Source organism: Pan troglodytes, chromosome 9, assembly GCF_028858775.2.
Source record: "Pan troglodytes isolate AG18354 chromosome 9, NHGRI_mPanTro3-v2.0_pri, whole genome shotgun sequence".
Taxonomy (NCBI): domain Eukaryota; kingdom Metazoa; phylum Chordata; class Mammalia; order Primates; family Hominidae; genus Pan; species Pan troglodytes.
This window is the reverse complement of record NC_072407.2, coordinates 118,857,215-118,883,900: the sequence shown is the minus strand read 5'-3', so window position 1 is coordinate 118,883,900 and position 26,686 is coordinate 118,857,215. Positions and strand designations below refer to the sequence as shown.

Below are 26,686 nucleotides of genomic sequence, written 5' to 3'. Positions count from 1 at the left end.
CGCACCACTGCACTCCAGCCTGGGTGACAGAGTGAGACTCTGTCTCAAAAAAAAAAAAAAAAAAAAAAAAAAAAAAAATTAAAGGAATATTTTTGCCTGGCTCCTACATTAACATTTACTTTCTCTGAAAATCATAACCCTGTGTTTGTTATTATCCAGTGTCTACAAACAGCCCAGCTTCTATAGTTAGGTAAAGTAAATTCAATATCAGTTGTTCTTTCATAATCAAAACCAAAGTCTACAATGCCATTCTTACATACAACAGCATTGACAGTAATTCCTTACTATCATGTAATAGCCAGGGCATGTTTAGCTTTCTGCAGATGTTTCAAAACAGCTTCTTATAGTTTGTACAAATTACGATGCAACAAATGCATACATCCATTGAGTTGAAAAATGTCTTAAATTTTTTATAATCTAAATTTTTAAATAATCTGTGACAACCTCATCTCTTCCCTACAAACATTTACTTTTTTTCTATGCTATCTATTTATGTAAGAAACTGGATTGTCTTAAAAAATGTCCTACATTTGGAATTTGGCTGGTCATATATTTATTGTGTCATTCAACATGTTCCCGTAGTTCAGTGTTTCTTGGAAAGTGGAAGTTATATTTAGGAATTTGCTTAGTTCAGTTTTTGGAGGGGAAGCAGGAGTGCTCCATAGTTTTTTATTGCATCACTTCAAGAGTTGTATAATATCTGATTTTCCCACTTTTAGTGATACTTAGAATAATCTGCAGGTATAGTTATTGTTCACCAAATTGATCCTTTATAAAGTTTCCCATCAGTCTTTTACGTAATGTTTTATCTACTCCTGTCATTTAGTTGCCTAGCTATTTCATTAGAAGTTGCAAGGCCGGGCTTGGTGGCTCACACCTGTAATCCCAGCACTTTGGGAGGCCGAGGCAGGTGGATCACGAGGTCAGGATTTTCAGACCAGCCTGACCAACATGGTGAAACCTTGTCTCTATTGAAAATACAAAAATTAGCCAGCCGTGGTGATGCACACCTGTAATCCCAGCTACTCGGGAGGCTGAGGCAGGAGAATTGCTTGAACCCAGGAGGCGGAGGTTGCAGTGAGCTGAGTCCGCACCATGGCACTACAGCCTGGGTGACAGAGTGAGACTTGTCTTAAAAACAAAACAAAACAAAAAAGAAGTTGCAAAATGGTGATTATTTGAATTCTCTCATTCATTCAACATTTATGAGTTATTCTTCTTCTGTAAAGAACTTTGCCTTATAAACTACTTAGAAATTATAGTAATGACAAGATAAATGCTTGATTCTTTCTTTTCCTTATGTATCAGTTTTTAGAATAATGAATTGGTTCTCTGCAATCTCCAGTGGACACTAAGGAAGTTGGTTTTCTATTTTGTAACATAATTATGCAATTATGGGTTTTAGTATATTTTATGTGCTTCAGTCTATTAAGTCATTCTTCTTTTGAAACTGAAATTATTCCACTTAGCCAGTGGGAGCCTGGAGCCTCTTCAGGCTGACTTCTGTGTCCTTTTGATGTGAGCTCAATAGTCTTTGATATTTTTGTTGCTTTTAGGCAAGATGTCCTATGCTTATCTTGAACATTTCCTGTACCAGACATGGAATCAAACATTTCTCCTAGGAATTCTGGTTTGGTTCCCTCCCCTTCCCTCCCCTCCCCTCCCCTCCCGTCCCCTCCCCTCCCCTTCTTTTCCTTTTCCTTTTCTTTTTCTCTCCTTCTCTTCTCCTCTCCTCTCCTCTCTTCTCCCCTCTTCTCCCCTCTTCTCCCTTCCCCTCCCCTCCCCTTCCCTCCCCTCCCCTCTAGATAGAGTCTCACTCTGTTGCCCAGGCTGGAGTGCAGTGGTGTGAACTCAGCTCACTGCAGCCTCCGCCTCCCAGGTTCAAGTGATTCTCCTGCCTCAACCTCCCGAGTAGCTGGGACTACAGGCACACGCCACCATGCCCAGCTAATTTTTGTATTTTTAGTTGAGACGGGGTTTCACCATGTTGGCCAAGCTGGTCTTGAACTCCTGGCCTCAAGTGATCCACTTGTCTCAGCCTCCCAGAGCGCTGGGATTACAGGCGTGAGCCACCGTGCCCGGCCAACTCTGGTTTCTTTAAATGGAAAATAGCATTTAAAGACCAGAATTTGGGCCTCAGGGATGCTCGTTAGTGCTACTGGGTTATTATTGCTTAGAGGAGGGGACAGAGCTATGAAATATATATTTTTAATGGAGAGGAAAATGAAACAAGTTTATACTAACACTCCAATTAAAATGTAAGATTTCAGCATTTTTACTTCTTAAATATTATATCTTTAGTTCTCTTTTCCCTTATGTTGAAAATTGTGGTTCCAGATGACGTTAATATAGTCACTTTTTTTATATGAGTGAGGGGAGAGACTGATTGATTGAAAACAATACCAGTAGTATTACAAATAATAAGGAGACTTGTGGTTCTTTTTGTTCTTAGGATATATCCCATGAAGAATTGTCTTAGTCTATTTGGGCTGCTCTAGCAGAATACTTTTAACTTTATGTACAGTTAAGTATTATGTACCGTAATCTACTGATTTTTTACAGGTTGCTTTCAATTTTTAGAAATGTTCTTCTGTTTGATTCAATTCTGAATTGTTTCAGTTATGTAAGACATTACTTGTTTCCAAAGTTAAAGCTACAAAACAAGGTGCATTCATATGTCTGGCTTCCACACCTTTTCCGTAAGTAACCATTTATTTAACATTATTCCTTTTGGCAAATCTAAATAAATATACACATATACATACACATGCATATTTGTATTTTCCCTTCCTTCCTACACAAACATAAACACACTCTACATATTTTTCTACGTCTTGCAGTGCTTCATGGATATAAACCCATCCATGGACCAAAAATCCATGGGCTAGAAGGGAAGACACACAAGATAAGAAATTACTGTAATATAATTGTTCGCTGATGTCATAGAGGCAGATAGATTAAATGTCATTAGACACAAATTATGGAGCAGTTTTTCTAGGGCGGGTGAGTAGGTTAGGGTTAGCTTCAGAGAAATGATCTTTAAGCTGGACTTTAAAGGATAACCTTGAATTCCAAAGTTCAGCTGGGGATGGGGATGAGAATAGGAGACAGGCATTCCAGCAAGAAGTAAAACCCTCAGCAAAGTGTACAGCATGTTGGTGAAACAGCAAGTACACATGCAGGTGAACTATGTTTATGAATTAGAACTATATATTGTAGGCTGTGAGATTTTGTTGAAAAGTTCTAAGTTAAATGAATGACACGACCAAAGAAATGTGTTAGAATAACTGGTAACAATGTAAAGGATGATGGGCAGAAAGGGAAACCTGAAGGATAGAGAAGAGGAGGCATACTGTTTAAATGTAAGTCGAAAATTTAGTGTATTTTGTAAGTAATTGGATGTTAAGAGTGAGGAAGAAAGAGGATTTGAAGATGATTCCAAAGTTTCTTTCATGGACATCTAGATGATGGTAATAGGGATTCAGGAGGAGAACTAGGTTACAGCAGGAAGATAAAGAGAACGTTAGTCCAGGCCAGGCGCTGTGGCTCACGCCTGTAATCCCAGAACTTTGGGAGGCTGAGGAAGGTGCATTACTTGAGGTAAAGAGTTTGAGACCAGCCTGACCAACATGGTGAAACTCCGTCTCTATTAAAAATACAAAAATTAGCTGGGCATGGTGGCACCTGTTGTCCCAGTGACTTGGGAGGCTGAGATAGGAGAATCACTTGAACCTGGGAGGCAGAGGTTGTGATGAGCCGAGATCACACCACCCCGCTTCAGCCTGGATGACAAAGTGAGTCTCTGTCTCAAAAATGCAAACAAACAAAGAGAACGCTAGTTCAGTTTGGTCCATGTTAAATTTAGATATCTTTCAAATTTTTTTAAATTATAAAAATAAAGATGGGATCTCACTATGTTGCCCAGGCTGATCTTGAACTCCTGGACTCAAGTGATCCTCCCTTCTTGGCCTCCCAGTGTGCTGGGATCACAGGTGTGAGCCACCACACCTGGCCTAAATTTAGATATATTTATGACACCTAGATGAAGTTTTTCAGTAGACATTTGAAAACAGGAGTTTGGAGCTCAGGAGGTTAGGTGACTAGAAACAGTGAATTTGGAAGCCATTAGCCTTATGTATTGGCATTAGTTACCATCTCATGCTAGATAAAATTCCCTGGAGACATGTACTTGAGCTGTTCCCTTTGGAAGACTAGTTAGAGCTAGGATTGCAACATTTTGATAGTCAATATTTTAACAAATCGAAAGGTACCTCTGTTGACTTGGAGCATGCAGGTTATACTAGGATCTGGTTAGAACCTCTGTTACAGGATTAGCAAACCAAGTATTGCTAATACCTTGGTGTAGCATGAGAAACATTGGTACTATATGAGAAAACTTGAATAACATTTTTGAAAGGCCTTTTGTAATATATGAGATTCTATTTCAAAGGCTGCCTGGGTTTATGCTTAGTCTAGAAATACTTTTTAAGAAGCCATAAGAAAACAAATCCTTCCTTATACATTACTGTGAATGGACTTGATATGAAAAGGATGGCATGTTTTTTATGAAGACAACTTAAAAAGTGTGTAGTTTACAAACCTTGTTTAATAGCAAAATGAAGAGTAAAAAAAGTGTTTTTGTAAAAGCTTATAGTCTCTTCTCTCATTGGTATTCCTTGAGTTAATTTATAATAATAAATTAAGTATTAATAATCAATATCATTAATAATAATTTATCATTATTAATAATAGTTTAAAGATAGGGTCTTGCCCTGTTGCCCAGGCTGGAGTGCAGTGGCATGCTCATAGCTCACTGCAGCCTCGAACTCCTGGGTTCAAGTGATCCTCCTGCCTCAGCCTCTCAACAGATTACCAGGTGCATACCTCCATGCCTGGCTGATTTTGTTTGTTTGTTTTCTGAGACTGGGTCTCACTCTGTCGCCCAGGCTGGAGTGCAGTGGCACGATCTCGGCTTACTGCAAACTCTGCTTTCCAGGTTCAAGTGATTCTCCTGCCTCAGCCTCCCGAATAGCTGGGACTATAGGCATGCGCCACAACACCCGGCTAATTTTTTTTTTGTATTTTGAGTAGAAATGAGGTTTCACCATGTTGGCCAGGCTGGTCTTGAACTCCTGACCTCAGGTAATCCACCTACCTCTGCCTCCCAAAGTGCTGGGATTATAGAGGTGAGCCACCGCGCCCGACCTATGCCTGGCTGATTTTTAAATTTTTTGTAGCAATGGGGTCTTGCTTTGCTGCTCAGGCTGGTCTTTAAGTGCTGGGATTATAGGTGTGAACCACCATGCCTGGCCTAATCTATAATTATTAACTATCCATCATAGGCAGAGTACTATTTTATGTGTAATAAGGAGGCATAGAAAAAAATAGTTCTAGTTCCACATTTTCAAAACTAAAGCATATCCTGTGATAATGTGTTTCACAAAGAAATTGTGTTGTCTCAAAACTCTCAAGGAAAAAGTTTAGTTTATTTGGAAGAGACAGAAGAAAATTTAGTGTACTTTTTGCTTGTATGCCAAGTACAGACTTGGATATATGAAGACAGGTCATATATGTTAGTGTGCCTTTTTAGATTAGTTGGGAAGACTCTTGAATTCATTGAGGTGAGCAATAGCATTTAGCATTCATTTTGCTAATAAAATCTAAGGTTCAGGAAATAGTTTTAATAAACAGGGATAGGAATGTATTCAATCATCTTTTGTTCTTTTAATAAATACTTATTAAGTGCTTAATATGCGTCAGATACCGTTCATTGTACTAGACACAGTATTGAACAAAATGGCAAGAATGCCTGCCCTCATGGAGCTTGTTTTCTAGTGGAGAAGACAGATAATACACCAACTAAGTAGGGTAGAATGTGTCATTTGTTAGAAAATGATAAAGTGCGTAGGGGAAGTGAATATGAAATTGAAATATCAGGAGGTAAGCTGACAATAGAGATGGGAAAGACCTCTCTGAGAAAGTTATACTTTTGTAAAAGATCATGCAGCTATTTGGGGAGGAGCATTCCAAGTAGAAAGAATAGAAAGAACAAAGGCCCTGTGGCAGGAGTATTTCTGCTGTGTTTGAGAAATAGCAAGGTGGCATATGTGATTATAGTAGAACAAAAGAGCCAGTGAAAGAAGGTAAGGTCAGAGGTCATGAGCTGGGAACCCATCCGGAGGTTTTGACAGAAAAAAATGATGTGATCTTATTTAAGATTTAAGAGAATTACCCTGCTACATAGAAATGCAGACTTAATTGTTTGAGTGTAGGAGTTTGAGGCTACAATGAGCCATGATTGGGCCACTGCACTCTAACATGGGCAACACAGCAAGACCTTGTCTCTTGAAAGAGAGAGAGAGGAAGGAAGAAAAGAGAAAATGCAAACTTATATTCATATAAAATTCTATACACAATTGTTTAATTGTTGATAGCAGCTTTCTTTGTAATAGCTAAGAACTGGAAACAACCAAAATGTCCTTCAGTAGGTGAATGGATAAGGAAACTCTTGTACATCTATTCCATGCTGTACTACTCAGCAGTAAAAAGGAGCAAATGGGGCCAGGTGCGGTGGCTCACGCCTGTAATCCCAGCACTTTGGGGGGCTGAGGCGGGTGGAGCACGAGGTCAGGAGTTTGAGACCAGCCTGGCCAATATGGTGAAACCCTGTCTCTACTAAAAATGCAAAAATTAGCCAGGTGTGGTGGCGCACGCCTGTAGTCCCAGCTACTCAGGAGGCTGAGGCAGGAGAATCACTTGAACCCAGGAGGTGGAGGTTGCAGTGAGCCAAGATTGCACCACTGCACTCCATCCTGGGTGACAGAGTGAGACTCTGCCTCCAAAAAAAAAAAAAAAAAAAAAAAGGAACAAGGTTAATAGACACATCAACTTGGATGGATCTTAAGGACATTATGGTGACTAAAAATATCAGGCCAGTCATGGTGGTTTATGCCTGTAATCCCAACACTTTGGAAGGCCTAGGCAGGAATATCACTTGAGCCCATGAGTTTGAGACCAGCTTGGTCAACTTGGTGAAACCCTACCTCTAAATAATTAGCTAGGCATGGTGGCAGATGCTTGTAGTCCTAGCTGCTTGGGAGGCTGAGGTGGGAGGAGGTCAAGGCTGCAGTGAGCCGTGATCTTGCCACTGCAGTCCAGCTTGAATGACTCTTTCTCAAAAAACAAACAAACAAAAACAAGAAAATAAAAAAGCCAATCTCAAAAGGTCGCCGACTGTATGATTCTGTTTATATAGTGTTCTTAAAAGGATGAAATTACATAAATGGGAAACAGATTAGTGGTTTCTAGGAGTTAGGGATGGTGGGGCGTAGAGGAGCAAGCATGACTGTGTAGGGGTGGTGCAACGGAGATCTTTGTGGTGGTGAAATATTTTTGTATCTTTTTTTGATACAAAAAATTGAACAGGGGAAAAGGCAAGATCCGTTTACACATGCAGGCATATATGTGAGAGTACTCAGTAATGACTGAGTCCGAATAGTTGTAATTGCTATTGTAGTAATTGCAGTTGTTGTTCCACAAATCTACACATGTGATAAAGTGACATAGAACTATACATACACATTGTACCCATGTCAAATTCTGGGTTTTGATATCGTTCTATAATTATATAAGATTTAACCATTGGCGGAAACTGGGCGAAGGGTACACGGGACCTCTCTGCACTGTCTTTGCAACTTCCTGTGAATCTATAATTATCTCAAAATAAAAAGTTTTTAAAAAAAGATTACTACCTTGGCTGCTCTTTTGAGGAGTAATCCTAGGAGGTTATTGCAGAAATCTAGGAGTGAGGTAGTTGCTGTTAAATGAGGCTGGTGGCACTAGAGTGGAGTGAAGACAGGGGTGAGAAATAGTTGGATTCTGAATATGATTTGAACGTAGAGTTAATAGAATTTGCTGATGGATAGGATGCAGGGTGTGAGAGAAAGAGAAGAATGAAAGATGCCATAAAAGTTTTTGGCCTGGTCAATGGAGGAGCAAAGAAAAGAGATAGTAACAAGAAGCAGCAACAAGTCAAGAAGCCCGGTAAGAGGTAGTTGGATTCTTGGCAAGAAAGACAAAATGACAAACCCTCTTCCTCTAGTCAGTGGCAGCCACGCCTGGGAGTTAGAGGACAATAGGATATTAAAGTGACTGCACTCTTATTAACCTGCTTAGGGTGAGCTGAGTTATCTTGGCCTCGCCCTGCTTTTTTGGAAAGAAGCGTTTGTTTGATAAACAGGAAGTCGTTTCCATGGGTGTAGGAAGAAGAAATGATAGAACTGAGTGGCAAAGCAAAGAACTACTAGCTGTGGTTAGTTTGGAATTGGCAGAAGTTTTTTCAGGTAGTCACCTGAGATGAAGATGAGCACACATACTGCCTTTTCCCTTTTCTAGGCTGGGTTCATTCTTCACTGAAATGTGATATTTCTGCCTATTGCTTGTCCTGCTGTCAGGGTATGTTCATTTTCAGCTAGTGTTTTGCATCAACTATGAGTTGTAGACTTAGCAGACAAATGGAGACACTGTCTGTTTAGAGTGGAAAAGTGACTTATTTTAAGAAATGTTGGCTCCGCACCACTATCCCATTAGTGGCATACCTCTGACACTCCATTGAAGCTGGCCTAGGGAAGGTAAGACTGGCTTCTGTGTATTTTTGCTCTTTGAAAGGTCAGAACCTAAATGTACCACAAGATATTTTCTTCCTGAGTAAGACTGGGACAAAATTACAAACAGTGAATTCTGAAGCAAACTTACGTGCTGGTGCTCTAATACTTTAGAAAATTCAAAATCGATTTCCTGTACTTCTAACAATATTACTCTTCATCGGGTATGTAAATCTCTTAGTGTCACTTACTTCTTTTCATTTTGCAAGGAAGGGCAGACCAAAAAGATTAAAGAAGACCAATGCCAAGTCATGGTCATGGGAAAGTGAGAAAGAGAATTTAAAAGCACTTTTTACTTTTTTTTACTTTGTTTTACTTTTTACTTTTGAAAAGCACTTGAAACAGGAGAACCATTTTTTTTCCTTTTAACCGAGAGTCACCTCATCCCTGTCTGGGTACATGTTTGGAGTGAAGTTGTGGTCAAAGAAAACTTTAAATTTGTCCCAGACCTATAATGGCAGCTAAATAGATAAGTAGTTGATTGATGGTGAAAAAAGGTTAGTGTGATGGACTTGACTTTATGCAGCAGGTGTCTACTTGAGGTTTGTTTAGATTGGTGGGGGTGGGGAGGGGGCAGGACTCTAGCTAGGGGCATGGCTGCAGTGTGGATGATTGGGATGAGGATATGGGTAGTATTTGTGTCTCAGTATTTAGGAGAGGTAGTTCACTGAATTGCCTGGAAGAAGCAGAACAACTCTGGAGTTCCTTGCAATTGGAGTTTATCCTGACAAGGTTCAACGTATATTTTACTTTGCATATTGAGTGGATTCAGGAGCCATTTGGTTTCATTTGCCTTCTGAAAGTACTGCAGTATTTGTAAAAATGCTGTGACTATGTGTTAAGTCCAGGCTGGGCTACAGCTCTGGATTTCTTCACTGAAAGTTAAATATCACATTTGAACTTGAAGAATGTTTGCTGCCTGCCTCTAGAGCATATACGAATATAAAGCAGCTATTTGTCAGCAGGCAGCTGAAAGGCGATTTTCAGCAGGGACTGAAAACCACTGCAGGCTGCTGGCTTCCTGGCACACCCACTAGACCTCGTAGGTTTACAGTGAAAGCAAACCAATGGGAGTAGGGGTTGGGGGGATAAGATGGGCAAAAATCAGGGCAGAGGCTGAGGTCTGAATGCGATTGAGCCACTGGAAGGAGCTTGCATGTGAAGAGCACAGTGCTCCCAAAGAGAAGAAAACTTGAACCCCAAACACAATGGCTAGGAGCAAATATCTAATGTGAACACTTTAAAAAAAAAAAAAGTGATTTGTTCCGTAAGTGTATTTAGAGTCCAGGGGGGAAAAAAAAGTGATTTGTTTATCTTCTTTGTATCTATAACTATAGGGGTACTGAAGGTAACTTTGGGGAAAGTATTATAGTTTAAGCTGTATTACCCAGTGCGCTGTTACAGCTACCTTTTAACCAGAACCATTAACAGTGACAATCGATGTGTAGAAAATCACCTTTAAGCTCTGCAGAATCCTGAAGGACTTTGTGCTCTATTGACTAGATGTTTAAGTATTCCCTATATAGTATTCAGTGGACCTTTTCAAAAATGTCTTTTGCAACATCTTTGAAAGTGAAAGTTTTAACGTATGATACTCTTAATCACAGTACACGTTTATTCCCAAATATTCTGTTCTTTCTTTGGGTATAGCATGCAACAGAGTTTACTTGTATTTAGAAGATCAAGAGGCGGGGGTATTGGCAGGATAAATGATTTGTCCAGGGACAACTGATGTGTCACTGTAGAGATAAAACAGAACTAGGCTGCATTCCAGCAGCTTCTGGCCTGTATAACAGTTTTGAGAACTTTCCAATCACTTTAGGAAAACAAGGTACTTAGAAATTTATAAAGACTTTCTTAATAAAAGAAAATCACTTATTTTGGAAATTGTGAAATTAATCATTCTGCAGCATTTAAGAAGCGCTTTGATGTGTTCTGGTAATTAGTATTTACTGCCAGACAAATGTCTCTTGGGCATTTTAATTAATGGGTAGCTTGGCCAAATGAGCTTCTGATGGTAAACCTTCATAAGGGTTTATTTTTATGTTTCTCAAGAATAGCTGTCTCTTCAAAGCTCTTTAATTAGACAAGGTTTAGCAACTAAAACATATTATTAGAATAATTAGGCCTTGGGTTAAGAGAAATAGGGGGTCAAAGGAGCAGGTACTGTTAGAAAATGGCCTCTTACAACATAGCGTTCTACCTCTGACGGATGGCCAGTTCTTTCACAGCTTCTGTTAAGTTACTCTCCCTAGTTTGGACTTCGTGTTGTTTAAAGTTCATAGCAGACCTCACCGGAAGCCTAAACACACCCGAGTGGGAGCTTACTTATCCCCACCTCTGACCTCCCAGGGAAAGCTTGATTCTAGTCCTTTTAACTGCTAAGTGGAAGACTTCTTATTTTCTCCTTTTTCTTCTATTAAATCGGTAATCTTGGCTATAACAATGACTTGTATTTTTGAGGGAGATGCTTCAAAAGCCTTGTGTGTGGTGAACAAAAATTACAATAATTCCTTTGAGGATCTTTCTTAATGATTTATATTATCTACATATAACATATGTTCTTAAAGTAACTACAGTATTTGCATTCCAGAATGTTATATTTCTTGTGGTCAGAATGCAGTTTGAATTATTTTGCAATCTGCTCTGTAGATGGGCTGGCATCTAACTCCCCTTCTTCAACCTTCTCCCCTGCCATTTCTTGCCACAAGCGCTCAGTCTTGGCAGTTATTGCTAGTAAATATGTGCTACCCTGAACTTCCTCTTTGTGGTGAAGGAAAGATACACCTGACTGGTCCTGTGAGGGAGTGAGATGTCACCAAAACAATTGTGTATTCTACCAAAACTGTTGATAAATCACAATATATTTATCTATATTCCGTCATTTTTCACTTTCCTACTGTCTCAGGATGCTTAGGATGGCAAATATGTCCTTTTCCCAGCTAGATCAGTTGATTAAAGGACAGTGCTCATGAGACTATTAGACATTTCTAACAGAACAACTGTATCATAGCTGACATTTCTAATCCCACTAGCTGTCATGACCTATATGTGTTGTTGGTTTGATAAAGAACTGAGTCAAAGATATGTATGTCATTGGTTTGGTATAAACCTACTGCTATTATTAGAAAGTTCTTAAAGAACCTGCTAATCCATCAAATCATTTTTGAATATTGAGGATAGCCTGCTTTATAGTATTATGATTTTATCACATGTAAATTCTTTTGATATACCTTAGTTAACAACATGGCCAATGAAATGATTTTATTTAAGTTGGTAGAAACTTCACTTGGTTTTTGATTGATGTTATCTGTAAAAATTATCATTTTGTAAGAACCATTTGGTGAGCCCCATAAATGCAGATATAAAGATGTAGGTATGTCGCTATGCACTCCAGAGAACAGTTACCGATTAAATGTGTTTTTATGTCAAATCGAAGAACTTTGAGAAAGCAGAAAAGATAGTAACCTAAACAGAGTGCTCTGTCGAGGAGTTTTCTCCCCTTAGCAGTGACTAATTTCTGTCCACCCTTTGCTTAAATGATTTAATATTGGGGCCTTGCTTTTTTACCTCCTCTTTAACACAGGAAATATTTCTGATACTTATCTTCATGTGTGCGTTTGCTCATGTCTGTGCAGTCTTCTGCAGTGAGGATATGAAAAGAAAGGTAGTGAGTTCTGTGACCCTTGAAAAACACCTTATAACCCTCAGAACTCTCTTTTCCTAAGGAAAGTACAAGTGTGTTCTTATGCATGCTTTTATATAACAGGATTTATACTTAAAATAGTTTGGATACTTATTACTAATGAATTTTGATAGATGCAAACCAGGACTATCAATGTGTTGTTCTCTCGTTGCTCATTTTGCCTCTTTAACTCACTCATTTGAGAGGGCCCCTTGTAGCCCTCCTTAAGTCTACCTTTTGAAATTACACAAGTGTCCAAAATGAAAACTGACTGTATTCTTCTTCAACACAGACCACCTGGTGGCCCATGGTAGAATGGCAGAAAAGGAGGCACGTCGGAAGTTCAAACAGATCGTCACAGCTGTCTATTTTTGTCACTGTCGGAACATTGTTCATCGTGATTTAAAAGCTGAAAATTTACTTCTGGATGCCAATCTGAATATCAAAATAGCAGGTGAGAACTGTACTGAGGATGTCAGATAGGGACAAAGGAGCTTTTCCTTGGGGTTCTATAAGCAAGGGATTATCTGTTTCCATCTCTTCAGAAAGAACTATTGTGAAAGTAAGGACAATATAAGATGAAAAAAAAAATAGCCTGAAAATTGATAAACTTTAAAAGTACTTCCCCTCCCCTGCCTTTTTTTTTTTTTTCGAGACTGAGTCTCATTGTCGCCCAGGCTGGAGTGCAGTGGTGCAGTCTTGGCTCACTGCAGCCTCCATCTCCCAGGTTCAAGCGATTCTCCTGCCTCAGCCTCCCAAGTAGCTAGGATTACAGGTGCGCATCACCACGCCTGGCTAATTTTTATACTTTTAGTAGAGTTGGGGTTTTGCCATGTTGGGCAGGCTGGTCTCGAACTCCTGACCTTGAGTGATCTGCCTGCCTTGGTCTCCCAAAGTGCTGGGATTACAGGCGTGAGCCACCACACCCGGCCTGTTTATTTTTAATATAGTATCAGCTGGAACTAGGCTGGGGAGAAAGAAGGGAAAGGTGATATTTAAAATACTATTACTTTGGTTAACAGGTCCTTTTTTACATAAGAAATAAAATATGTAATAAAGTGGAAAGGAAAACTACTAAAATTGTATACCCTCTCACCTTCACTTGAGAAGGTTGATTTATGTCACTGCTGACACAGAGCATACTTATTCTAAAGGCTGTAATTGTATGATAATTTAGGAAAAATAGATCTTAGAGTGGCTTATAGGCAGTCCAGCTTTTTGTCTTCTCAAATTTTACTAGTCTGCTTATCTGACAGTGCCTTGAGAGCACTTTTCACTGCCTCGATCTGTTCATGCTTAATTTTAGTAAACTATCAGCATTTTGCCTAATGAATACAAACTCACCATTTACTAATAAAATTAAGTGACTGCAATCTATAGAGAAACTGTAAATATGAAAATAAGCCATTTATGTTTGCCGACACTTTCCGGTATAGCATCGTGTATCCCCGGTCTCCCAGATAAAAGGAAGGCCATCTCATATAGAAAACTAAAATATAGCTAGAATGTAATTGTCTTGAAAAGGCAAGGTATAAAGCAGTTCTAAGGATTTTCTTCCTTAGTAGAGGTGGGATTTGAGAGTTTGGATTTTTATCATAGGTCAAAGTTACCTAAGGGTACCTTTGCAGGGTCACAATTCTTCTGAGAGTTGCTTTTGTGTAGATAAGCCTGTTCACTTTTACATCCTGGAGCATCACCTAGCTTTTTATATATCTGAAACTGACAGCTACACTTTTGTTTAGAACTTTCATATCATTTATAAGTTCTTTCAGTCCTGCACTAGCTTATTACAGAGTACACAGGAATTAAAGGCTTTATCTTATATAAAATCATGTTTTTCCTTTGCTCTCATGTCTGTTTTATTTTCTCCAAAGCTCTATAGATACTGGTAGTTCCCACAGAGGTGTGTGGCATGGAAAAGCCTGGCAATTTCAAACCTTCTTTTGTAATTATTTGTTGTAGCTTCAATTAAATTAATACTAATAATACCTACTAAACTTCACAACCCTTAAAACTGTAATAAAAGATTGATTAGTGTCTTATTATTACTATAACAAATTACCACAAACTTAGTGACTTGGAAAAACACAGATTTGTTAGCCTGTAGTTCTGGAGGTCAGAAGTCCAAGCTGGGTCTCACAGGGTGAAAGTGAAAACAGCAGCAAGGGCTGTTCCTCCTGGAGGCTCTGAAGGAAAAATGTGTCCTTGCCTTTTTTAGCTTCTAAAGGTCACCTGCATTCTTTAGCTCAGCCCCTTCCTTCCTTCACTCCAACCTGTGGCTTCCATTGTCACATCTCCTACTCCTAATTCCGACCCTCCTGCTTCCCTCTTGCAAGGACCTTTGTCATTACATTGGGCTGTCTCAGATAATCCAGGATCATCTCTCTCCCACCCCCACCTTTTTTTGTTTTTGTTTTCGAGACAGGGCCTCATTCTGTTGCCCAGGCAGGAGGGCAGTGGCGTGATCTCAGCTCACTGCAACCTCAGCCTCCTGAGTATCTGGAACTACAGGTGCGCGCTTCTATGCCCAGCTAACTTTTGTATTTTTAGTAGAGATAGGGTTTTACCATGTTGGCCGTGCTGGTCTCGAACTCCTGGTCTCCAGCGATCCACCCACCTTGGCCTCCCAAAGTGCTGGGAGCCACCGTGTCTGGCCTCATCTCCCCATTTTAAGATCTTTAATCGTGTTAATACAAGTCCTTTTTACCATGTATGGTAACACATTCACAAGTATGGGGGATTGGGATATAGATGTATTTGGGGGCCATTATTCAACATGCCACAAATGTCACTGTAAGGCTCTTTGGATTATAGATTAGGGTAGTGAATTAAAAGAAGGCCCTCTGGACACTCACCACCCACTCTGCACTGACCAGCCCACCTGGATAGCAGAGGACACCCCCAGCCCCCACCAAGCATTGAAGACATAGTTTATTTCCTCATATCCTTTCTCCTTGGGTGTAGTTGGGGTGGGGAAGGAGGGAAGACTGGGGTAATCTCCATTCCTTGGGCTCTGTGCCCGAGTCCATGGTGCACCACTGTGCTGGGAGCTGTGGGGCATGCTGCAGTGGGAGTGTGTGGAACACCTTGACCAAAGGGGAGCTTTGTCTTGTGTGTTTTGAAAAAGGCTTAATGAAGAGAATGTTGTTCATTCTTAGTAGTATAGTTTGCAATTCTTAATGACAAATAGTAAGTTTCAGTAGAAAACAAAACAAAACAAAAAGAAGGCCTTCTTTATATTCTCTAGTTTTATTTTCCCTCCGCTGACCCAAGATTAAAAATTTTCTTAATGCTCCCTTGGTTCTTGATTTTGAATTTAGGATCATTTTGATTTAGTTAAAGAAATTTCTTTCTTTTCTTTTTTTTTTTTTTTGAGATGGAGTCTCACACTGTTGCCCAGGCTGGAGTGCAGTGGCATGATCTCTGCTCACTGCAACCTCTGCCTCCCCCAGGTTCAAGCGATTCTCCTACCTCAGCCTCCCGTGTAGCTGGGATTACAGGCATGCGCCACCACGTTCTGCTAATTTTTTGTATTTTTAGCAGAGATGAGTTTTATTATGCTGGCCAGGCTAGTCTTGAACTCCTGACCTCAGGAGTTCAAGATCCTGATCCACCCGCCTCAGCCTCCCAAAGTGCTGGGATTATAGGCGTGAGCCACCACGCCCGGCTGTTAAGGAAATTTTATATCCTTTAGTTTTTACATTGAGAAACTCAGAGTAAAAACAGAGATTATTGATAATTGAAATTGGAAACTCTACTGAAATATTTGGTAAGGAGATTTTTAAAGACTTTTCTGTTGTTGTTGTTGTTAATAGTTAAAACAAATTCAAGGAGTCACAATGAGAGTGTCTACCTGCTGATATATAATTACAGACTCCGGGGTGCTGGCAGCCAGCCTTGGGCTCTCTCTGTGTTAACACATATACTTTGGCAAGATTTTTAAGTTCATTAACCCAAAGCGTACATTTTTATTATTTGTTTTAAGAGCAAAACAGAAAAATAAATGAGCACCTCTAGTTTTGCGGCCTGCTACAATACCTAACATTAGCTTTGCTCATGCAGTCTTTCTCTTATATGCCATCGTTACTCAGTTTCTCAGTCATTGCCTGAACCTCCTTTCTTGCACATAAATTAAATAGAATTATCATTCTCACCTCCCAGTTCTTTTTTGAACTTAATGGACTAGTGGGAGAAATGCTTCTAGTTGAAGCCAACTAGAACATGACTAATTTTGGAGAGGTAGGTTGGATGTTTTTGACAGGATAAGGTCAGATAGGTAACGAAATCAACTTTAATTCTAAAAGCCAAAAGTAACTTTCAGATTCCTGATCTTTTCAATGGCCTCCCTTTTGGTAAAGTATCTTAAATGTCAGTAAGAAGAAACTACTATATATGAAAGAAACATGCAAGAGAGAAAAAGGGTTTTTTGGTTTTATTTTAAGAAGTTAGTCTTGGCTGGGCGCAGTGGCTCATGCCTGTAATCCCAGCACTTTGGGAGGCCAAGGTGGGTGGATCACCTGAGGTCAGGAGTTTGAGGCCAGCCTGGCCAACGTGGTGAAAACCGGTCTCTACAAAAGTTCACAAATTAGCTGGGCATGATGGCGGGTGCCTGTAATCCCAGCTACTCCGAGGCTGAGGCAGAAGAATCACTTGAACCCAGGAGGCAGAGGTTGCAGTGAGCTGAGATCACGCCATTGCACTCCAACCTGGGCGAGAGAGCGAGACTCCATCTCAAAAAAAAAAAAAAAAGAAGGAGAAGTTAGTCGTAAGCAGCTCATCTTTAAAATAATCATATATGTTATAGTACCAAAATAACTTGGAACTAATAAAACTCAGATTAGGAAGTGTAAAAGATTCATGTTTTCTGTATGCCATTGTTTAAGTGATTTTAATGAAAATAATCATGCATCCAGTTTCGTGTAGAAGATGAATAAATTGGTCTGTGGATATTTGTGTTTACATTAATTTATTTTTACTTTTTGTATTAATGTGGTGATTTACATTTGATACTGTTTGTTTGTTTTGTAGAGACAGAATCTCACTATGTTGCCTAGGCTGGTCTCAAACTCCTGGCCTCAAGCGATTCTCCTGCCTTGGCCTCATAAAGTGCTAGGATTATAGGTGTGAGCCAACATGCCCGCCCCTTCCCCCTTCTTTTTTAAGAAACTGGGTCACCTTCTGTTGACCAGGCTGCAGTGGCATAATCATGGCTCACTGCAACCTCAGCCTCCTGGGCTCAAGTGATCCTCCTGCCTCAGCCTCCCAAGTAGCTGGGACTACAGGCATGTTCCACCACACCTCGCTAATTTTAAACATTTTTTGTCACTATGTTCCTCAGCCTGGTCTCAAACTCTTGGCCTCAACCAATCCTCCCTCCTTAACCTCCCAAAGTGTTAGAATTACAGGCATGAGCCACCGTGCCTGGCCTACATTTGATATTTGATACTGTAAAAAGCTAGCTATCACAACTGTCCATACTAGTTCTCTTCGAGAGAATAAGTGTTCCCTGGATAGATAGATATTAGTTATAGATATTATAAGTTATAATTATAGTATAAGTTATATCTTCAGTCATAAATACTATAAGATTCAGCTGAGCAAGGTGGCATGCATCTGTAGTCCCAGCTAGTTGAGATCAAGGCTAAGGCAGGAGTCTTACTTGGACTTAGGAGTTTGAGTCTAGCCTCATAGTGATACCTTGTCTACTGAAAAAAAAAAAAGATTGAACGATTGTTCCACTGTTTATGATTTTTTTTGTGCTTAATTCTTATTTATGAATTTTTGTTCTAGTTCTGTTTCTAGAGAGAATAAAGCCCAGGTGAATAACTTTGTTTTCTTTCTGGTTTTAGAATTATTAGTAACAAATCCGTGTTCTTTTTTTTTTTTTTTGAGACGGAGTCTCGCTCTGTCGCCCAGGCTGGAGTGCAGTGGCGCGATCTCGGCTCACTGCAAGCTCCGCCTCCCGGGTTCACGCCATTCTCCTGCCTCAGCCTCCCGAGTAGCTGGGACTACAGGCGCCCGCTATCACGCCCGGCTAATTTTTTGTATTTTTAGTAGAGACGGGGTTTCACCGTGTTAGCCAGGATGGTCTCGATCTCCTGACCTCGTGATCCGCCCGCCTCGGCCTCCCAAAGTGCTGGGATTACAGGCGTGAGCCACCGCGCCCGGCCCAAATCCGTGTTCTTAATGGCAGTAGCAAACCTGTCTTCTGTAGAATTTTTAAAGAGCTGTTTCTGTCATTAGTAATACAGAAGAAGCCTTGATCATTTTCAGAATAAAGAATTTTACGACAGGGAGAGGTGGCTCATGCCCGTAATCTCAGCACTTTGTGAAGCCGAAGTGGGAAGATCACTTGAGGCCAGGATTTTGAGACCTGGGGTAACGTAGTGAGATTCCATCTCTTTTTTATTAAGAAGAAAAAAGAAAAATAAAGAATTTTATTTCTAAAGGCAGTTACCAAGTCTAGAACTAAGAATTTGTGGAGGTAATCTAGAATCTTACTTGTTAACGAAGCCTCCTTGCATAATGGCACAGAAGAGAAAAAAGAAGCGTGAAACGTGACTCCAGCCCTAAAGAACTGAGGCTATATGGGCAGCAAACATTAGATCTTTGAAAAGTTGGTAACACCAAAATTATGCTTTGCATATATATAATGTACTTCACAAAGCATTTTTACATGTATCACCTAATTTTATTGCATGCAAATATATCTTATTAAAAAAGTAAAATCTCTTCATCTTCTGGCACTTTTAACTCTCCAAAACCTCTGAATTTCTTGTAAAGAGCACCGAGGCAAGGTATAGAGAACCCCAATGCTGGGAAAAGAGTAGGATTCTTGGCCTCCGACTTTTAACTTTTCTTGCCTGAGATGTGTAAGGATCCGCAGAAGAGCAGTTGAAGGACTGAGGAGGCACAACACAGCTCACTCAGCATGGAGCCGGCATCGCTGGATGATAGTATCCTTAACAGCTACCAAATTATAGTTGGATACAATAGAAGAGATGTTACAAGGCACGTCATGACTCATTATCACATTAATTGTACAGTCTAATTAGCATAGGAGTTCAGAGGATGATAGAAGTACTGTAGTTTGTAAGATTCCACCAGATTGTCAGTTCCACAAGGACTGTAACCATGTCCTGTTTATTGTCACACTCCCACTGGCTCATACATGCCTGTTCTGTAGCAGGTGCTCCCCAGCTTTGTCGAACTGAAGTTCAGGCAGTACTGATAAAGGACATAAATATTGTATTGAGGACATGGCATTTGAGGTGCGTCCAGTGTCATGTAATTGGATGATCAGGTGTAGAGGAGAGAATTCCAGCAAGTGTTAATAAGGCACCTGTCAGTTGCAGACACTGATATAGGCATGGGGGTACAGCAGCCGGTAAGATAACCCCTTGGAACTTATATTCTAATGGGGATAAATAGACAGTAAACACAAATAAGCTCTCATAGGGCTGTGACAAAGATAAACTCGAGTAACATGGCAGAATGATTTGTGTGAGAGGTACTGCTTTTAGCCAGGATCTTCAAAACATTCCACGCAGAAAGAAGAACAATGCAAAGGCCTGAGAGAGATAAATTCAACATAGAAGAAAGGGGTAGAAGAAAGTCCAGCATGGCTGGAGATAATGAATAAAACAGGGATTGGAAGAAGTTGGGGTGAGAGAGATGGCAAAGGCCAGTTGCACGTGGTTAGGATGTGGGATTTCATTTAGGTTCCAGTGGGCGCTGAGTTGGAGCAGCATGGGCAGCAGTAGAATGCACAAGGTCTATTTGAAAAAAAAAAAAAAAAAAAAGGGTGAGCAGCTCAGTGGAAGGGAAGGCTAAAGGAGAGGAGTCTCCCCGAGAAGGCAGGAGCAGTAGATGTTTATATTAGATTGAAATCATTTGAATATAAGATATAAGGCTTAATTAATCCAATTCAGTATGGAGACGGCAAAAAGCTGGAAGCTGAGTGAAGGGAAGGGCCTCCTGGTAATAGGAAGGCCAGTTAAAGGCTGTGAATGGTAAAATCCCGCATGAGGGTGATGGTGGCAGTAAACATGCAAAGGAAGAAAACGGCAACAGATTCAAGAGAGAAAGCAAGCGAGAATTTCTAGGACCAGATAACCAATCATATGTCTTGACCAGGAAGAGGGAATTTTGAAAGATATGTTTAGAAATAAAGAAATGAAATTTTCTTACTGATGGATTATATTAAGCTATCAAAAAAATGGTGTTTTGAAAATGGTTAATGTATTGCTATTCGAAAGTAATTTTAATGTCCTTGTACCCAAAGATTAAGTAGCAAGGTGTCTATATTTAAAATAGATTGCCTGAGAAAAAACTGAAATGTAGCTGGCTTACTCCCTGAAGAAAAGTTCTTTCAAATGCTTAGACGTTATAAGAATGTTTTGAAAATTGTGGAAACATTTTTTTTAAACCTAAGGAAGTTGGAAACTTTTGTCTTTAAATGTCGACTCCCAGAATGGTCTCCATGAGATAGTTTCCACTCCCGTGTTATTGTTTTAGTTGGCAATCAGTAGACAGCAAAGATCAGAAATGCAACTATAGAAAGGCCAATATCCTGGAAAGAATTTTCAGAGCATGGATTTAAGGTACCATGGAAAATTTTGACCTTAATGCAGTGAGAGCTAGACCATTTTATTATTTTTTAGGGAAAAATTAAAACATTTCCTAACTCAATTGACCTTTCACCCTTAGTATGAATATACTGAGATACCATCATATAGAAAAGAAAGGTTGGAAACCTTGGATTTTTGAGTACTCTTCCACAGTGTGATGACTGACAGTGCCTCTGACTGGTCACAGGAAGTAGTTATGCAATACTCATTATATCAATCTAAATTTTATTTCATGATTCTAATGCCCTTTTTTTTAGGCTATCATTCATTGCACCTCCCAGGTTGACATGTCCAGTGAATTGAGACCAGAGAGGCCTTTGTGTTGGTCCTGAATTCATAATAGAGTCTAGGAATTTTAATAGCTAGACCTGTGTTCTTGCCCTGAAATGGCATATGACCATTACCAAGAAGCTGCCCTAAATAACCTTCCTGCACGTTGACCCTTGGGAAAAGAAAATTTGAAATATTATCTCTCTTGAATCCTATTCCTGAGACTAGAACTTTACAAATTTGTATTCTACTTAATGTCATATCTATATTTTTTAATATTAAGATTATTAACTTAGTTTAACACAGAAAAAATGTTGATGTTCCAGGAAGGTGCACCCTATTTAGCCTACGGTTTCACGTATATCTTGGAACACTGAAGTGTAACACCTGAGGCTGTGTAAACAGAGGCCAGCCTGAGAAGCTGAGAATCAAGAATTTGATGCTCAACCATAGATTCTTCTTAGTCACACTTCTAGTTTGTGCAGAGTGACTTCTCTATTACGTTTCCTCAGCCTCAAGGATTTTCATGCCATTATCTATTAATTGCACGTCACTTATTTTGGGGATAATTAGAAAAAGGGGGAATGAGAGGTTGGGAATAGAAAAAGGGAGAGAAGCAAAGGGCAGAAAAGAAATGGAAGCTTTTTCTTTGAAGTCTTGTGGGGGTGGGGGTGGGAAAAAAAAGTGTGGGAGAAGCCTGAGCCCAAAAGCTTGCCTCCTCCCTCTACAGGGAAAGGGAGTTGAGCGGAGTGTAAGAGGGTGGATGGCATGCGCTTCTGACCTGCCAAAGCATCTGGAAATTTCAGACTGCTCTTTGTCTCTGAGACTGTGTTGGGCACAGCATTGAATAAAGTGTGGATCAATAAGTATGTGAAGTGCTGGATATGTTAATTCATTGGATTTAATCATTCCTCAGTGTATCCATGTATCATAACATGTACGATGTACCCTGTAAATATATACAACTATTGTAATTTGCCCATTAAAATAAAACAAAATATAAAGAAAACATGAGCAGTGATGATTAAAAGCCAAAGTTTCATCTTAATCTGTATAATATCTAGAACAAAGAAAAATAAATTTATCGGCATTTTATTGAAGCTGCAGAAAATGACAGCTTTGAAAAGTCTCTAGCAAGCAAGGTATGGTTTAAGGAAATTAGGTGTACACTTAACCTATAGTTTGTTTGTTTCTCCCTTTCCTTTCCTTTCCTTTCCTTTCCTTTCCTTCCTTCTTCTTCCTTCTTTCCTTCCTCTCCTGTCCTCTCCTTTTCTTTCTTTCATTCTCTCTCTTGCTCTCTTTCCTCTCTCTCGCTCTCTTTCCTCTCTCTCTGTCTCTCTTTCCCTCCCTTCTTTCCTTCCTTGCCTCCCTCCCTCCCTTCCTGTCGCTCAGACTGGAGTGCAGTGGTGCAGTCATAGCTCACTGTAACCTTGAACTCATGGGCTCAGGGGATCCTCCCACCTCAGCCTCCCAAGTAGCTGGGACTACGGGTGTTTTGCCACCATGCCTGGCGAATTTTTAAATTTTTTGTAGCGATGGGACTTGTTTTGCTGCTCAGGCTGGTCCTGAACTTTTGAGCTCAAGAGATCTTCTGACCCCACCTCCCTAAGTGTTGGGATTACAAGCATGAGCTACTGTGCCCAGCCTCTTACCTGTAGTTTCTAGTTTAAGAAGTTTTAGAAGAACATTGATATTCTATCCATTTAGAGTAGTGTTTTACTTTTATTAGTGGCTATAGAAACTATAAGAACTATAGAAAAGTTATAGAAACTTACAGTTCTTATAGGAACTCTAAGAACGTTTATATAAGTCTGCCCAAGATCATGTTTCCTCATGAGGATCGTAAGCTCCTCAAATGCAAGTTGATGTTGGGAAGGGACTAACGAATCACCCAGAGTGCTCCTTCACTCTGATTCTGAGGGAGTCTCTATCGTGTTGTGTGAAGCGTGTTGGAAGCCAGGTGTGGTCGCACGCACCTGTAGTCCCAGCTACTCAAGAGGCTGAGATGGGAGGGTTGCTTGAGCCGCAGAGGTTGAAGCTGCAGTAAGCTATGATTACACCATTGCTCTCTAGCCTAGGCGACAGAGTGAGACGCTGTCTCTTAAAAAAAACAATAAAATTTTTTACTTTTTGTAGAGATGAGGTCTCGCTCTGTCGCCTAGTTTGGTCTTGAACTCCTGAGCTCAAGTGATCTTCCTGCCTCAGCCTCCCAAAGTGCTAGGATTATAGGCATGAGACACTGTGCCTGACCTAAAAAAAAATTTTTTTTTTTTGGCTCACACCTGTAATCCTAGCACTTTGGGAGGCTGAGGCGGGCGGATCACGAGGTCAGGAGATCGAGACCATCCTGGCTAACATGGTGAAACCCCATCTGTACTAAAAATACAAAAAATTAGCCGGGCGTGGTGGCGGGCGCCTGTAGTCGCAGCTACTCAGGAGGCTGAGGCAGGAGAATGGCGTGAACCCGGGAGGCAGAGCTTGCAGTGAGCTGAGATCGCGCCACTGCACTCCAGCCTGGGTGACAGAGCAAGACTCTGTCTCAAAAAAAAAAAAAAGATTTAATGTGATAGTATAGAAATTTAAAATTAAAGCGATGTCAAAAAGAGTGAGGCTGACTTTTTAGGCAAGCCTTTGCAAGGTGGCAGAATATTAGTAAAAGTCCCCATTATATCAGAATCTGGTTGTCATTTATGAGTTCTGAAATATACCTTATCAGTTCTCTTAAAATCATAAGAGAGTGAGTATAATATTTGTATCAGTTTTCTTAGCATCAAAAAGTACAGTTTGCTAGTGGTAGGCATGGGTATTTCATCTAGTCTTTTTAAAATATCCTGATTTGAGTGGTCTTTGGCTCGTCTTTGAGGAGGCTATACACAGACCATCCTTAATTTACCATCTCAAGTAGTATACAGGATCTTTTCCCAGCCAGTGATTTCTGAATCCTCAGAGATTCTCAGTGTTCCAAGAGATTCATGTCATAAAGTGATAATGACTTTTCTATTTTTTAGAAGTTAATAAATGAAATAATTACTTAGGTCTTTCCGCCCTTCTTAAATGGAATAGTTTGAGAGCCTCTGAGTATAAATCGAGTCTACCTGCTGGCAGGGTGCTAATGAGCATGCTTATGACTTGGTCATTCCATTTATTGTTCAAGTAGTTGGTTATCATAATAGCTTTGACCAGGGTACAGTTTTTCATTGTATTTTATTAAGTTTACATCTACTATGGATCACTGGATTATATAAAGCATAAAGAACACTAATGTTGAAATTCAAATTGATGAGGATAAAAATGATAATTCTGTAATGCCTCAAGACAACCTTCACCAAATTCATGATTTGTCTTTGTTTGGCCATGGTTCTTACACAGCACATCAAATTGTGTATCTAGGGCCTCAAGAAACAAAGTTTAAAAATGTTACATTACATACATACACACAAAATATGTATATACCACATATATATACATTTTTAACACACATATCCATATCTGTATCTATCTATATTATATCCAGTTTGATTTATTAGGAATAAAGACTATCTACATTCATAGTGTATTATTTGCAAAGAAGTGCTAATTAGTAATGACCCAATATTTGTTAATCCATTTCATTATTTAAAAGCAAGGCATGAAAATAATTCATTTAATCAAGTCTGGTTTTTAGGTTCAAACATGTAAGTGTTCCAAATCCTAGGTCATGAAAAGTATTCATCTGTTTTGTGTATTATAATCTCAGTATATTTGTGGCTTCCAGAGCCAGGTGCCGTGGTTCATGCTTGTAATCCCAGCACTTTGGGAGGCCAAGGCGGGAGGATCTCTGGATACCAGCCTGGGCAACATAATAAGACCCCATCTCTATCCCACCACCTGCCCCCCCGCCCCTTCAAAAAGAAAAAATACACACACACACACACACACACACACACACACATATATGGCTTCCTACTAAACATGATATATCAATTTTAAATAAATACTTTTTCTTGAATAATTGAAATAAATAGTGTGGGTCACTTGTATGATGGGATAATATGAATTTGTCTTAAAATTCATAGTGAACTTTTAAATTAATTTTTAATGTACTAATGTAAAATAAAATGTCTTTTAGCTAAAGTCTCTTCTTTGATCATAGAAAGTCTCTTTCTATGATCATAAATCATAGAAAAATGACAAAATTATTTTTAAAATTTCTTTCCTGGGAGGTTTTTAAGATAATACATTCCTTTGAAAGGAGTTTGTGAGTCAGAAAAGCTGGAAAATAAAAAGGTAACTGTACTGATTTCTTTACATTCTAATCCAAGTATACCATGGTTTTCTTGATCAGATTGAGTGAGTCTCTGAACTGTTGATAGAACCTTCTTCAGGAAAGCCCTATTTCTCTAGAATATACCAATTGCCCCTCTGGAACTTTTCCTTAAAACTCATCCAGTGGTTATAATTATATAGTTACATGTGTGCTTGTTTCATGTGTATCTCCCCCACTGGACTAATCTGCTCCGTGAGGGCAGGGACCATGTCTGTCTTGTTCACCTTGTATTGAGAATACATTCGTGGTCCATCAAAAAATTGAGGAGGCAGGCCGGGCGTGGTGGCTCATGCTTGTAATCCCAGCACTTTGGGAGGCCCAGGTGGGCGGATCACCTGAGGTCAGGAGTTCGAGACCAGCCTGGCCAACATGGTGAAACCTTGTCTCTACTAAAAATACAAAAATCAGCCAGGTGTGGTGGCACATGCCTGTAGTCCCAGCTACTTGGGAGGCGGAAACAGGAGAATTGCTTGAACCCAGGAGGTGGAGGCTGCAGTGACCCAAGATGGTGGCATTGCACTCTAGCCTGGGTGACAGAGTGAGACTCCATCTCAAAAAAAAAAAAAAAAAAAATTGAGAAGGGGAGTACTTTATTCCCATTATCATATTTTCACATCACCTTTCAGTTGGGTTACTTTTCAGATGTCTGCTCTCATTTGAAGTTTTTTTGTTTGTTTGTTTCCTATTAGCTTTAATCTAAGATAGTATTTTGTTACCTACTCTTAATTTCTAGGTAACACCTTAGAGCTTCTTAAGTGACAATCCTATCTTCTTTTCTCTAAAAGTAGGCTTCTGCTTATCAGACCATATGTCTTAGTTTTTAATTTGGAAAAAGGTTTTTGTTTTGTTTTATTGTTTGTGGTTTTTTGTTTATTTGTTTTTTTTGAGACACAGTCTCACTGTGTCACCCAGGCTGGAGTGCAGTGGCCCGATCTCTGCCCACTGCCACCTCTGCCTCCTGGGTTCAAGTGATTCAAGAGAATTTAAGGGGACACTGATTCATCATGTTCTATAAAAGGCACACTAAAATTTTGTATACCATGCTCACCTATCATTATTAGAAACTTACCTGATTAAATGATTAGGCTTTTATTGTTCTTGTTGATATTCTTTAAAATTATGACTATGATAT

General features: G+C 39.7%; 1 protein-coding gene across 15 annotated transcripts in view; it reads left to right on the top strand.

The window, feature by feature from the left end:
• The window catches only part of SIK3 (SIK family kinase 3), a 252,127-nt gene that overhangs the window by 156,810 nt on the left and 68,631 nt on the right, over positions 1 to 26,686 (top strand). For 13 of the 15 annotated variants that reach the window (XR_010147689.1, XR_010147688.1, XR_008538156.2 and 10 more), the window contains one exon: positions 12,641 to 12,802. Coding sequence is in view for 12 of the 15 variants with exons in the window: in XM_016922035.4 (XP_016777524.3) it covers positions 12,641 to 12,802 (162 nt within the window). In the remaining 3 variants the exon portion in view is untranslated. Of the gene's footprint in view, positions 1 to 12,640; positions 12,803 to 17,376; positions 17,527 to 21,574; positions 21,730 to 26,686 lie in introns of those variants that run through there. The other 2 variants (XM_054662725.2, XM_054662726.2) reach the window with 2 other exon arrangements.